Source organism: Phalacrocorax aristotelis, chromosome 13, assembly GCF_949628215.1.
Source record: "Phalacrocorax aristotelis chromosome 13, bGulAri2.1, whole genome shotgun sequence".
NCBI classification, from domain to species: Eukaryota; Metazoa; Chordata; class Aves; order Suliformes; family Phalacrocoracidae; genus Phalacrocorax; species Phalacrocorax aristotelis.
Window position 1 is genome coordinate 11,981,826 of NC_134288.1, and position 14,349 is coordinate 11,996,174.

General features: G+C 39.8%; 1 protein-coding gene and 1 long non-coding RNA gene across 4 annotated transcripts in view; both read left to right on the forward strand.

Moving 5' to 3' along the window:
- Nucleotides 1-14,349, forward strand: part of DIDO1 (death inducer-obliterator 1) — a 55,156-nt gene that overhangs the window by 28,904 nt on the left and 11,903 nt on the right. For all 3 annotated transcript variants that reach the window (XM_075108558.1, XM_075108557.1, XM_075108559.1), the window contains 9 exons: nt 7,315-7,783; nt 8,746-8,905; nt 9,597-9,713; nt 9,940-10,047; nt 10,393-10,528; nt 10,648-11,194; nt 12,083-12,236; nt 13,286-13,375; nt 14,051-14,246. In XM_075108558.1, the coding sequence (XP_074964659.1) occupies nt 7,315-7,783; nt 8,746-8,905; nt 9,597-9,713; nt 9,940-10,047; nt 10,393-10,528; nt 10,648-11,194; nt 12,083-12,236; nt 13,286-13,375; nt 14,051-14,246 (1,977 nt within the window). The remainder of the gene's footprint in view (nt 1-7,314; nt 7,784-8,745; nt 8,906-9,596; nt 9,714-9,939; nt 10,048-10,392; nt 10,529-10,647; nt 11,195-12,082; nt 12,237-13,285; nt 13,376-14,050; nt 14,247-14,349) is intronic.
- LOC142064038 (uncharacterized) lies at nt 1,821-4,726 on the forward strand. Its single transcript, XR_012662957.1, has 2 exons — nt 1,821-2,468; nt 3,491-4,726. It is a non-coding gene; the product is annotated as an uncharacterized LOC142064038 (long non-coding RNA).

Below are 14,349 nucleotides of genomic sequence, written 5' to 3' on the forward strand. Positions count from 1 at the left end.
AAGGTAGATCAAAACAAACAAAGCTTCGCATGTCTGAGCTCCAGGTTTGCACGTGCATAGCTAAGGTGTTTGCTTGAATGCAAACAAATGACCGTGACAGAAGGCGGCTGTTCTGTCAGATTTTCCTAAATTGATTAAAGCCTATTTACTTTCTTTGTGTGCCTGAATGTAAAGGCTTGGCACGTAGGCACCTTGATTACAAGCTTCTCACTGTGCTGCAGATTAGAACTGAGAGACCTCTGAAGAATAGCAGGAGGGCAGGAGGCACACCCCTGAAACACTAGTGTTTGGTAATAAAGTTTGGTTTGGTCTTGAGAGTGGAAGCAGACACATTGTTCTGTAGGCAATTAACAGTGAAAACTAACACTGAAACCTATTTAAGAGTAGTTCAACACTTCTGAATTTAGAATGCTAATGCTAAGCTGTCTTTGAGGGAAATGACAAAAAGTCTAGCAAAAACAGGTTTCAGGAAAGCAACAGTTGAACGGCTTGGAACAGAAGCGGTTACAAACCACCTCACCTTCACAGCCTGGGGCACTGAACGTTCGGTGCCACAAGAGGGTGCTTCAGTGGCACCTAGCAGGATTGACTCTTCGACGAGTTTGTGAGGCTCTGAGATGTCAGGCATGCACCCCAGCAGTGTGACTGCAAAGGCTGCTCTTGAGGAACCTCTCGTACCTGGTAAGTAACTTCCCATTGTAGAGTGCTTTATAACTGACATCTAAAGCACCGGCTCACCCATGTACTTTGTTCAATTTTTTAAGTTGGATACTGCCTGGAAAGGTGTCACTTCGGAAGAACTCATGGATTAAAGTTCAGTATCAGCCACTGCAGTGGGGTGGGGGGGTTACTTTAAATTCTGCTCTGTTAAAATGATTTCTATCATGAGGCATGCAGAGAGGGTTCATACCACAGCTGCATCGAGCAAGTCCGTGTGGGACATAGCGAGGTTGAGTGGCAGGGGGAAGCTGTTGGAACAACACCAGTTTTAAATTTGAGAGATCTTGCCCGTCCTCTGCTTCAGCAGTTTCACAAAGGGGAAAAATGCAGTTCTTGAATTATCAGATACTGGCAAATAGGGGTGAGACGTTTCATCTTCCCTGAGCCAAGAGACTCCTTTACTACTGTGATAGGTGTCAAAACAGGCTGCCCTCACTTTTTGCAGTGTTCAAAGCGGGCAGCTGCAGCATTCTGCAACGACTGCAGAGTAAGGGATAGTGCAGCTGCCTGCGCCTGAGCAAGGAGGAGCTGCGGGACCCTACAGAACTTGACAGTGCAATTTCACAGGCCAGTTCTGAGTGACACGCAAAACGCTGGATGGGGTTTTTGTGAATTCCTGGATAGATCATTGCTTCTGGTCGGTCTTTTCACACCTTCATTCCTGTGGGATGTCTAAGCTGTTGTAAAGGCCAGTGCTGCTGTTTATCTTCAGAGATTAGCTCTTCTCAAAAGACATGATTACTCAGCTCTGGCCAGCCTTTACGCAGGCTGTCAGAGAACACCTACCAAGAATTTTTTGCTTTTCTAACAACTGCAAAGCTGCACTGGTGTGAATTTTCCTCCTCCTAACTTGACATCAGTGTTCTTTGAAAAGGACAGTGTAGTAAATGACCCACTTTACAAGGTGGATCATAAGTAGCTGTACTCTGCTTCTTAAGTTTTATATTGTGGAATTTTACAGAAATTTTTTTTTACAGAAAAATGTTAATTGCCAGCTTTCTTACCATTGGTGCCACACAAACGTGTATGCTGTGCATACGTCTGAAAGTTAGTTGTGGGTTTTTGTTTTTCCTAAAACTCTCTATTTTAGTGAGAGGAGCAGGAGAAGTAGCTGTAGAACCCACACGTTTCAGCAGCCTCCGCACCGCGGGCTTGTAAAGGCTCGCCAGCGTGCAAGGCAGCGTCTCCTCAAGTGTTGGGCTGCCGACGTCCTCCCTTGGGCCGCTGCTCCCGCTGCAGGAAGGTCTGTGCAAGCTGGACAAGGCGACACAGCCATCAGCCTGCGCTCCCCGCACACTGCCATGAGGAACTATCCTGGGGGAAAAAAGCGTGGATTAGTGTAGATGGAGGAGAACACAGGGAAACGTTAAGACAATATTAAGACACCAGAGGCAACAGTTCTGGTGTGTGACCAGCCTGATGCCAAATTTTTAAGTCTGTAGGGAAACTTCTCATAATTGGTGCAATGTAACAGTCAGCTTGCATGGCTGTAAGACATTTTTCACAAGTCGTCTTAGTGTTCTGTAGTAGTAGCTGTGATGCTTTTTTTTTTTTTCAGATTCTAAAAGAAAACAATCAGCCTTACAGACTCATTATGAAACAGACCCTTCAAGTGTAACTGCCTATGGTTTATCTACAGCACAGTTTAAAACTCCTAGCATCAATAGAGCAAGAAATTGAAGATCTTAGAAGTGTGATCTGAATACTTTTAAAACTATACAAACAAAAGTAATAGCGCATTTCTTCAGGTATTTAAAAATTGGAAAAACTAGATAATGCCTGCAACAAAACAACTTGTCACAAATGAGATAATTTGAATCGAAACTAGGGGGGTTGGTGCTGTGGTTTTGAAGTGGCTTTCTCTAAAGCTACTATTCCAAGGAAAGATTGGGTAGAGAGGGAAAGGGGGAAGAACCTCCACGGGTTTGAATGCTATACAGAAATATTTTTAAGAGATCAGAGGAGGAGCAAAGTTTCCTTTGGATTACTTCCATGCTGGTGGTGTAAAACACAGCCTCCCGGCGTTGGTGAGGGATTATGATACGAGGGCATTAGCAAATCCTTCACACAAAATTAAACAGCGCTACACTGTGGAAATCATTGTTACGCTGGGCCTGAACAACCACGTCAGTGTTGGAACATCAGTGCTGAGGTGTACAGAAGTGGAGGCTACGTAACCATCAGGCTTTCAGCAGGCGGGTCTGTAACACGATAGATAATGTGGCGGTTACGTCCTCCACTACTTAACAGAAGTTTCATTCTTAGCTGCGTGTTGTAATATTTGGCTTAGCTTCAGGGGGAATTTCCTTAGGGGAGGGGTTCTGTATCTGTGGGAGAGATTATAGTTAAGTCTAGTGAACATACCATAGTAATGCCATTTCTTAAGCCTTGCAAGGAACGCACTTTTTCTGCCAGAGGTTTCATTGGGTTTCGCTCTGGAAATGACCTGACTGAGCTCCAGCTGAACCTCTCAGCCCATGCCTCTTTAGTCAGTAAGAGTCCTGTTGCTGTCCTAATACATGGTTCACAGGACAAAATGGGGAAAATAGGAATTAATGTTTGTTTTAAGTACCGTTCCTAACATCAAGCCAAGGGAGGTACACATCTGTGTTCAAAAGTGCCAAAAAGAAGAGCCACTAAATGCCTTATCCTGGCACTAGTCTTCTGTCTGTGGTGAAACTCCCTACTACGCTGTCAGGCTGGATAGGCTAATGTTCAGTAGTCCTCTATCCTTTTATTTTTAAATTTTTTTTAAGAGCATTTATTGTAGGTACGCTGGAGCTACTGATGAAAAGGACTGGAAACATCACAGTATAAAATCACTGGCCAGTATGTATAGTAGGCATTGATTGCGTCTTCAAGTTGTTCGTGGACTGCAAGGCCAAGTGCTTTGAAACTCATGGTCTGAGGGAATACCCCTTCCACTATACGTCCTGTCAGTTTGAGCGACTGTGGCATCTGTTCAGAAGTGAAATTCTACATAAGCTGGCATACTGCACTCTGAAAAGAGTACATGTTTGTTAACTCTTCCAAACATACGCTTGCCGTCGTTTCATACCTGTCAGAAGACAGCGTAAGCTTTGGGGTGTGCTCATGTTGCGGCTAAGTCAACAGAAGAGGCAGCCCTGCTCCTTCTTCCCACTCAGCTGGGTGCTCCTGTGCCTTGGATCCAAGACCCATGTAATGACACAGTGAGTTGGTTCAGCTGGATTATGTGGCAGCGCATTAATCTTGTCACCAAAAAACAAAATTTGATGGGACAAAAACTCTGGTTTCTCATAGTCAAGATAAGAGGGGCTTTTTAGATTAGGTTCGTCTACAGCCCTCACAGGTTATTTGCACGTGTAGGGTTTCAGTAGCTTTGATTCTTTGTCAGAATGTGCACATGGTACGAGTTTACTTCAAATACGGTGATGCATCCTGTAAATTTGGAAAAGTAGTGAGTCAATGTTCTGAATCACTGAATGACCCATGTGTGCCCGAGTTGGTGCATACAAAATCTGCACCATCGGTTTCTCTAATGAACAAGTACTGTTAGGGACTCCGTTTTCACTGGTATATAGTGGTATTGTATTGGAACCGTTACAACTTTTGTGAGGCTTATGAAATATTTGCATATTTTCCATTGACTAAAGAAGCACAGAACTACATGCCTTACATTGGAAACTTTTCTAAATAGTCATGATGTCAGCTTGCAGAATAAAGGATGCTTCTGCATCTTTCTTCTTGGATACGTTGATTCTGCTGCCCTTCAACCCTGGGAACGTCAGTCTACCTTTGTACTAGTAACTTTTAGTTTACAAGTATGTATTCTTACTATCATACAGCTGTTTGTAACGTAGAAACCTTTGTGGTGTGCATATAGTTCTCATATATGCAACATCGGATTGATACAAAACATCTTGGTTGCGCTATTTTTAGTTTTAGCAATGTAGTTCTTGTTAAGTAATTTGAACTAATTATTAAAAAGATAGCATGTAGAGAATTAAATACAAATTTAGAACTTCACGTTTTGTACTTTTGCTGTAAACCAAAAGAACTATATGTCTTGGTGCTGAGGACTGAATTTTTCTGTCGTCACTTTGAAACCTGAGCTGTGATGTCCTGCCTTTTCATGATGAGTCACAGAAACTTGCTTCTGTCCTGCCTGCCTGGAAAGGTACAAACCTGTGCAGAAGATACAATAAACCAGGAAAAGAGAATGGGAGTAATTCCTGCAGCTCTATCAGTGCGCACCTCTTGGATATTCACCTTCTCTCTATTCAAGACTCAAAATAGTTTGGCTTTTTACCTCTGTTAACTTCTGGGTGCCTAATCTGACCAAACCGAAAACATCAGCAATAGTTCCCGATCCCCGTCCTCCCCCCGTCACTGCCAAAGCCCTGCTGACAACTCGTACAGTGTTAGCGGGGTAAGCTCTGGCCAAGGGTGGGGACATAAGGGAAGACGTGGGTCACACGGAAGGTCTCCCCACCTCGGTCTCGGATAGTAACCGAGACCAGTCTCTAAGGAAAGCTATGGGAATAGTGTGAGTAATCATTTTAATCTACTTTATAGGAAAATCTTCACATTCTTTGAAATTATTTAATGTATGGTGTCACCTGTTTCGTTTTACACTTCAAACCGTTAAATCGCACTCAAAATCTCATGGTGTCTACTTGTAGAATGTTTCTAGGTTAAAAAAATACGGATAAGTACACAGTGTTTCTGGATCTTCTGGCTTCTCTTTGTGTTCGAGCAGAAGGTCAGCACGCACCTCTGTACTTAGCCTTACAGAAGTACAGCTTCATTTCTTAGTTCACTTAGCCACTGGGGTTTGTATTTGTGCTGAAACTGCCAGCAGTAAGAGCCCATTGAAAGAACCCCGGGTTAGAAGCGTCTCTCTGCTGGAAGCGTGTGCTAACATTCAGGGGGTACCTGAACTTTTAAGTATGGGGAAAGGTTGCAAGGCCGTTTCCTCCTGAAATGAGGGAGCATCGCATTACGCCTCAAGCATTCCAAACCTGCCCTCGTTTAAGGGGTGTTTCCACTGAAAGCTTGGGCTGACTTGTGGGGTTTCTTGAACCAGGCTTCAGGGGAGTGTTTTGTCCCCTTCAAGTCCATCTGAGAACAGATGGAAAGATGGGGCAATTTAGATCCTCCTAGTAATTCCTGCTCCTGTTCTAGCAGATCTGGATGGTGAGAGGGACCTTCTGGTCCTTGGTGAAGTTATCAAAAGTTCAATTCCTGGATCTTTCCCAAGAAGCGTCCTGTGTTTTGCACCTAGGGCTTCCGGGCTAATTCATCTACAAACCCTCACTAGCTAAAAACATCAGATTAAAAAATAAACTTGTTAAGTAGTCAGTGGTTTTCTACAGATTTGTGAGAAAAAAAAAGGCTTTATGGGAGAAAACTTGGCTTTTTGAATTGAAACAGTTGTATTTCAGGAGTTGTCCTCTTGGTACCTTCCATCAGAGCCTTTCCGTGTTTGAGCTGTCAGGATAAACGTGCTAGTGTGAGCCCACTATAGCTTTGGAGTCCTGTAAACATTGTGGTTTTTGCTTGGGGGGTGTGTGGGGTTTTTTTGTTTTTTTTTTTTTTTTTTTCTGTGTTGAATTGTTCCTGTCGGTGCCAGAAGGTGGACAGGTGACATGCATTTAAGGAAATGCTGGCTTTTCATGTTCTGTGCAAGTATAATTTCAACATAGATGGAAACAGGAGCCTTTACTTATACTTTGTTCATTTTCTTGTATATGGCATGTATCAATTATTCTATTAACATTAGAAAAAATGTTTACATGGAAAATCTGAATAGTGTGAATGGAGTAGTTTGTGGATAGTGGGAGTTAGATGGTCATAGCCTAAGCAGCAGTATTAATGTTTAATTATCCTATAAATCTAGAATTTACCTAGAAACAGAGTAGGAAGGTCTAATAATAGTTGATAGCAATGGCATCAGTATGATATTAATGCTAGCAACCAAGAAGATTGAGTATGTGTTTGAATTTTGTAAGCGACTTCTGTGCTACGTGACTTGTCTGTCTTTGCTTGCTCTTTAAAATAAAAGGTCTGGGGGAAAGGGTTCATTAAGCTTCAGTAATACTACACTTAAGGTAATAATGCAGTTTCAAATCAATGGAGTCTATCGTTAGGTTGGCCTCTGTAATAAAGAGGTTCTGTAAGGTGCTGTGAGAATTTTTCTGTTTAGATTTTTTTTTTAAATGTGTGAAAGTGTGTTTTTTTTAAGCTTATCTCACTCAGGAATCTTTGAAGGTGGTGCCTTTTTTTTTTCCCTTCAGTTTTCTTGCGTAGATTGTAAATAAAATTTTGAACCTTAAGAGTCAAAGTGGAACTTCCTTAAACTCTTCAGTCGGCCTCTGAGACAAAGTACTGTCTGAAGCATCTAAGACAAATTTCTTCAAAATTCTGTCAACCTCTGCCTGGTTTTTAAAATTTCTTTTAAAAAGGCTAGTGGAAATAAATAACTTAAATTCCCTACTTGATAGTTATTCTCTAGAGATGTAATTTCACAGACTTTTCTTTATAGATAACTGATCTTCATGAATAGGAAGTTATAAAGTTAAGCCTTTAATATTTTTTTCTTTGTTTTAACAGCTCAAAGGGAAGAGAAAAAGCACGAAGATAGATCAGAGCCTACATCGGCATCGAAGAAAGCTGTTGCATCTATAATGGAGAAACAGACGTCTTCTCTCGCTAAAAATTTTCCTTCAAAGAAGTCCCCATCCTTCTCTAACACATCACTAACTAAGCAACCACTTAAACCTTCTGCTGGAAGTTTCAAAGGTGTAATTCCCAAGAAACCTTGGCCATCCTCAGGCAGTGCTCCTTCCTCGGGCAGTGTTCCTTCAAAACATTTGTCTCTCTCTCATGGTTCTTCAGTTTCCAAAAAACCAGCTACATCTTCCAGTTTGGGTGGAGGACTCAAAAAGCCTTCACTGTCTTCCATTTCTACTGCATCTGGAAGTAGTCAAGCAAAAGCATCACCTAGCCCTATGCAGTCACAACCCAACTCTCAGATTCGACAAAACATTCGACGGTCCCTAAAAGAAATTTTATGGAAGAGGTGGGAATTCAAAGCACTTATTTTATATCGGAAGCTACAACTAGGTGTAAATGTTTACCCTGCAGAGTTTTGCTTACTTGATAAGTGATAATGAGGGACTGAATTTGTACTACAAATTGCTACAAGTATAATTGGCATTTCAGGTTCATATTAAAAATAAAATTTAAGTCCTGCTATAAATGTGCTCCTTTAAAAAAAAAAAAAACAACAAAAAAAAACCAAAGAAAAAGACACCTCACCATTCCATTTATACTGAGGCAATTACAGTTGAAGAATTAAATTACACCATAGAAACTTTTTTAATGCAGGTGCTCTGAAATTTTAAAATCTGGTGACGGGAGTGTTTGGAGATGCAGAGGTTGTAAGGAACATAGTATAGGAAATACCATAGTGAAAGGTTACAGGCTTACGGAAGTAGACGTTCTCTCCCCTCCCAACATAAAAATCAACAACAAATCTTGGTCAGTGGGCAGCTCTATCACTTAGGAAAGAAGAAAAAGCCCTGAACAAACAAAAGCAAATTGACCCAGAACGATTATTAAAGCTAATGCCAGCCATCAATACTTATTATAGACCACTGCTCTCTGGTATGGTTTCTGAAATGGAAATGCTGTTCACAGTGGCAGGTCTAGGACTAAAACTCAAGTGCTTGGGCTCCCTGTGTCGTTCGTGGCCGAGAAGCTCCTAACGTCAGGGCCGTGAGCAGGAGTGGTTGTAAAGGCTGTTCACAAAGGCTGCCTTCTCTGGCTGCCTGTGGACAGTCATGAAAGGTCGCCAGAGTTCACAGTTCAAGGTCCTGAGATAGATTTTGGCTTTGAGGTGTCTTCTAAAGGAGTCTTGAGCCCTCACTGAGTGAGGAAGAGCTTAGGTTAGCTCCTTGCTCTGAAAAGTTAGTTTTTATGAATGCTGCCTGAAAATTCATGCCTAACATAAATGCACGTACCCGTTTTTGTTTTTAACAGAGTCAATGATAGCGATGATCTGGTCATGACAGAGAGTGAAGTAGGGAAAGTAGCACTCAATATTGAAAAGGAGATGTTTAATTTGTTTCAAGTTACGGACAACAGATACAAGAGTAAATACCGTAGCATCATGTTCAATCTCAAGGACCCCAAAAACCAGGTTTGGAATTTCCTTAAACAGTAAACATATACTGAAATATGCTTTTGGTTTTTAATCATATGTCCAACTTTGGCCTCAACATTAGGAGTTTCAAGATAAAGACTTACGAATTATACTGTAGAAGATTATTATAAAGCCATTCAGATCTTTAGAAAATAGTTTTAAATCCAGGAATCCAAAGTCTACTTCAGTTGGTCATGTGTATTTATGAAGTTTGGATATCTGGTGTGAAATATTTATTTACAGAATGGCTTTCTTAAATACAGACTATTAATTTCTCCTCTTGTGACATTCTGTAGTACGTGTTGGATACTGCTCACGTACGTGATCATATTTATGCTTTAAAAGAGAAAACTGTATGTTGGTGCAGGTGAAAGTGCCCACTAGAGAACACTTGAAACTTTTTTCCAATTTCTACAGTAAAGATGCAGGAGAGCAGCTGCTCAACTTTTGACATCCCTATTCAGTTATATTGAAAGATATTGATGATAATGATGAAAATTCATATTTTGTGTTTGTTTCATCCTTATTTTCTGTTTGCTGCACCTTTCCAAACGTGTTTAAAAGTAGACGGGTTTTTTAAGAGAGTTAAGAAAGTGGAACAGGTTTTGCCTGTTCAGCACTGCAAATCTTTGTTGGTTACCCGAGCAGGTTTTCTTTAGCACGGTAACAAAGCCTGTTTTGTTTTCAGGGACTTTTTCATCGTGTCCTTCGTGAGGAAATCTCGTTGTCAAAACTAGTGAGAATGAAACCAGAAGAACTTTTATCTAAAGAACTGTCTGTATGGAAAGAGAAACCAGCTAAAGCAGTAAGTAACATAGTTTTCCTCCGTGTCCTTAGATATGAATTAAGAGCGAGGTCACCAACCCTTACCACCCATATGTTAATGCACCATTTTCTTCCTAATGAGATACTAATAATCTTCAGTTTCAATATACTTTTCCTCTACCACCAGCCAAACGATAACGAAGTACAGAAGAAAATTATAAAATAAATATGTGGACTTTTTACCAAAATGGTTTTGTTTCTTTCAGATGATAGAGTCGAGAAGCAAATCTCATGAAATCAAGAAAGCATCTGTAAAACGGGAACATGTGCAAGTTGTAAATATGGAAGATTCTCCGCCAGTGTCTGATTCTGATGTAAGTATTGGCTATTGCTTCAGCATGAAGACATCGAGGGAGATAAGTGGTAACTAGGGCCTCGAATTTTTCATCAGAAGTGCAGATTGTTTCAATGAACTGTAAGGATATCACCTAGTAGGTGTGCTATGAGCATCTTTCCTTTTAGTTTGAAGGAGTGAAACAGTCAAATGATAGGTATATTTTGCATGTACTTCTAAAATGCTGTGTATTTCTCAGCCCTTGCTGTCAATTTACAGAGAAATCTTTTGTTTTGGAATATTAGCTATCTAATTCAGAACACTGTGGAATGAAATGAGGACAAAGTTTTTTTGAGAAATCTGACACGATATGCTTTAATTTTAGGAGCAGCAAGAGTCAGCCCGAAGTGCACCAAATTTAAACAGTGCTCCTTCTCTAGATGTTTTTAGCAGTATGCTGAAGGATACAACAAGTCAACATCGAGCCCATCTTTTTGACCTGAACTGCAAAATCTGTACAGGTATCTACAGTGCTGACTTTGTGCGAAGTAAAAGAATTGTTCTGTTAAGTGTTGTCTGTTTTTCTCCGTAATATTTCATTGTTAAATAGTAATCAAAAGCTTTTAAAATACATTTATAGGTCAGATTTCAGCATCTGAAGATGAAGTCCCACCGAAGAAGATTAAGTCAGTGGCTCCCGTTAAAAAAACGGAGTCCAAATCAAAACCAGAAGGTCAGCCAAAGTACGAAAGTGCTGCACCAGCCCCAGCAGCAGAGCCTGCCAAAGAGGCTGTCTCTGAAGACGCAATGGAAACTGAAGTTGGACCGGTAGAAGAAACAATTCCTCAGTCAAGTGTAGAAGGAACTTACATTCCTACAGCCCAGGGCCATAACAATACAGATTCTTCTGTACCTGAAGAGGCTTGTCCTTTTCCTGCCTCTTGTGCTGGTGGAGTTGTCACAACCGTAACAGTTTCTGGCAGAGACCCTAGGACAGCAATGAGCAGCTCCTCTGGTATTGTGATACCAGCCCTGCGTCCTGGTCCTGCATCTGACAAAGTTTCAACAGGGGAAACAAAACAGGAAACTTCAAAACCAGTTATGACTGTTCCCAAATCAATATTAACGAAACCATCATCCTCACCAGATCCAAGATACTTAGCAGTTCACCATTCACCCAATATCAAGTGCGTATACTTAATAATAAGCCAAGCTACCGAGTCTTTAATGTGGTTATCTTCAAAGTCCCGTGTGTCCCATGTCCCTTTCCCCTCCCTGCCATCAAAAGGCATGCTCAGCTTCAAAGTTCAGGTAGTCTGATTACGATCTTAATTTCCCATCTCCTCATTTACCTTCTCTAGTCGGTAAAATTTTTGAGCATCAGTGTATTAGACGGCAAAGATTCTATAAGGTATTGCAGCAGCTAAATAAAACCTGAAGGTATTATGCAGACTTAGAAGTCCGCATGTACGCTAATATTTAGAAAGCGGGTGTATGCAAGAGATGGTTTAAAGGCATTTCCAGATTTTCATCCTCTATTAAAATACTGTTACATCTGAGTTTATGAATATGAATTAAAATTAACCCATTTATCAGCCTGAAAGGAAGTGGATTTCTTTCATATTCTGGATATAATAGTAAATAGTAAAATTGAATATTGCAAAGTATATCCTTATGAAACTGGAATTAAAATATTTTTGTTCATAGCAGATTCTTTTACTGGAGAATCTCAGATTTATACTGTTGACTCAATTAGTGGGAATATATAATTCAGATTAGTTTGTTATAGAGTCAGGATCACGGTGGTTATGGTGCTAACCTAATTTTATAAAAGTCCTAACTTCCGGCATCTTTTTGCCTGTCTGCAGCTGCAGGTTTATTTTCTGTTACTTCTGTTACTTGCATTTTTCACTAAGACCAAGTTAATGGAAAACATTAACAAAGCACTTAGTAAAAATTCTATTACTGGTTTAAAATAAAGTGTTTGATCAACAGGAGAAGGGAAGAAAACAAAAAAAAAAGGGACCATTGTCACGTGTGTTCTGTAACCTTTCTGTTTTGGGTTTGTTTTGCAGTGTTCCAGAGCCACGCTCACCTCAAGACAGCGATACTTCCCTCTTCCTCTCTCGTCTCAACACCATTTGGAAAGGATTTATTAACATGCAGAGTGTGGCCAAATTTGTTACTAAAGCATATCCTGTCTCCGGGTGTTTTGATTATCTTAGCGAGGTTAGCACTAACATGTTTATGTGTTTGGGATAAATCCATACTGCAGTTCCTGTTGCCAGAAAGGCTGGGGTCACTACATATGTATTGTTGTGTTAGAACTGTAGCAGCGGTAAGTGGCATCTCTTTAGTAAGAGGAAAAGTAGCTCAAGAAAAGAAACCTTTTTAAAAATTCCTCACGTTTGTGAAGAGTTCTCATGTGTTTAAACATACATGTGTTAGGATAGAACATGGAATAGTACCTTTATTTCAGCTTCATTTTTTGAAAAGTTTTAGAGCCAGTGTTTAACAACTTGAACTCTTAATAACTTAAACACCTAAGGTGTCTTGTTCTGTTCCCTAACAGATGGGTCACTGATGTGATCTATTACAAAATTTTGTTTGGCCATTTATGAAAAATATAATCCTTTTTATTAATTTTCAAATAAGAACAGTTGGATGATGCTACTCGGGGGGGCGTGTTATATTCAAATAATGAGACAGGATAAAGGTTTGCACTGAAAAAAATAAGCATTTCTTTCTCTTTTTCTTTGAAGTGCATTTTATGTGACTTAGGAAGTTTCAAACACAAGTGTGTGTTTTAGGACTTTTCTTAATAGGGTTGGTGGTTCTTTTTGGTATTTTTTTGCTACAATGAGTTTCAGTGCCCTCATGACAGGAAGCTCATTCGAATTCATGTGACTTGTAGTCACGAATACAGCATTTCCTGAGAAACTGAAGGTGTGGAGAACGCCTGGACTTCAAATAGCAGCTTCCCTATAAAAACAGAGCCAGTAATGGGCATACAGAACTATTAGACGTTTTGTTGCTGTCCTTGTTTGGGAGTGCTTTATCTGTTTCACGTATATTGCTGGCCTTTTGGTAACACGCCATAATTAAACACCTTGAAATTTAGAAATAGCCTGTCTGAAGTTAGAAAAGTATGTATGAAAGTTTACTCAAATATAATAGTGCATTATCCACTAGGTACTGGGATGGGGCAACCTGCACTGCTTTTAAACATGAGTCTCTTGTGGTTTTTCTCATGCTATCATGTAATACTTCTTGTTTAGGATTTACCAGATACAATTCATATTGGTGGGAGGATCTCACCGAAGACAGTCTGGGATTATGTTGGCAAACTCAAATCTTCACTTTCTAAGGTATTCACTTAAAATCCTTTGCAAAACCCAGAAGAAAAATACAGCAATATAAAATGACAACTTATTATAATATAAATCAGTAAACAGCAAACACTGGCATAGATCACACCTGGAAAACTACCAACACCACTTATTTCTTTGAAATTTTTGATTTATTGTAGAAACATGTTTGTTGAGCTAGGGATCCTCTTGAGCCCTCTCTCTCCTGCGTAGCAGTTAAATCTTTGTACCATTTGTTTTTTCATGATTGAATATAAATAATGCATTTATTCAGTATTGAAGATTGAAATTCAAATTTTAAAGAAAAGGAACTTATTTAATGTACGTAATAGATTTTACTATTAAAAACACTTCAAAAGTGAAAAAATTATGCACGGTATACAGATACAATCATGAAACTAAGAATTTTCCATTTCTTTCATATTAATTTGGGTCTCAAGATGTTTAGTTTGATGTAAGATAGACAAGAATTTTGTATTTCTGAAAATGACAAACCTAATTCTGCTTTATCATTACAAATTGAACAACAGTACTCTTAGAGCTGAAGTATTGCCTTGAAAATATAGTTGCAGTGGTAAATGTACCATTTATTTTTACCCCTGGAATTTGCCCTTTACCGTTTTATTTGCTGATACGTTGCAGGTTGAATTTTTCCACTTTGCTTTTGTATTACAGGAATTGTGTTTGATTCGTTTCCATCCTGCGACAGAAGAAGAAGAAGTTGCCTATATCTCTCTCTACTCCTATTTTAGCAGTCGTGGTCGTTTTGGTGTTGTAGCTAATAACAACAGACATGTCAAGGATCTCTACCTGATCCCCCTGAGTACTAAGGACCCAATTCCTTCAAAACTCTTGCCCTTTGAGGGACCAGGTAAGCACAAAACAGGGGAGGTTAAATGCTAGGTAAAAATCACAAAACGAAAGTCAATCTGAGACAAGTCGTTGTTGAATGTTTAATGTAAGCGTTATTAAAT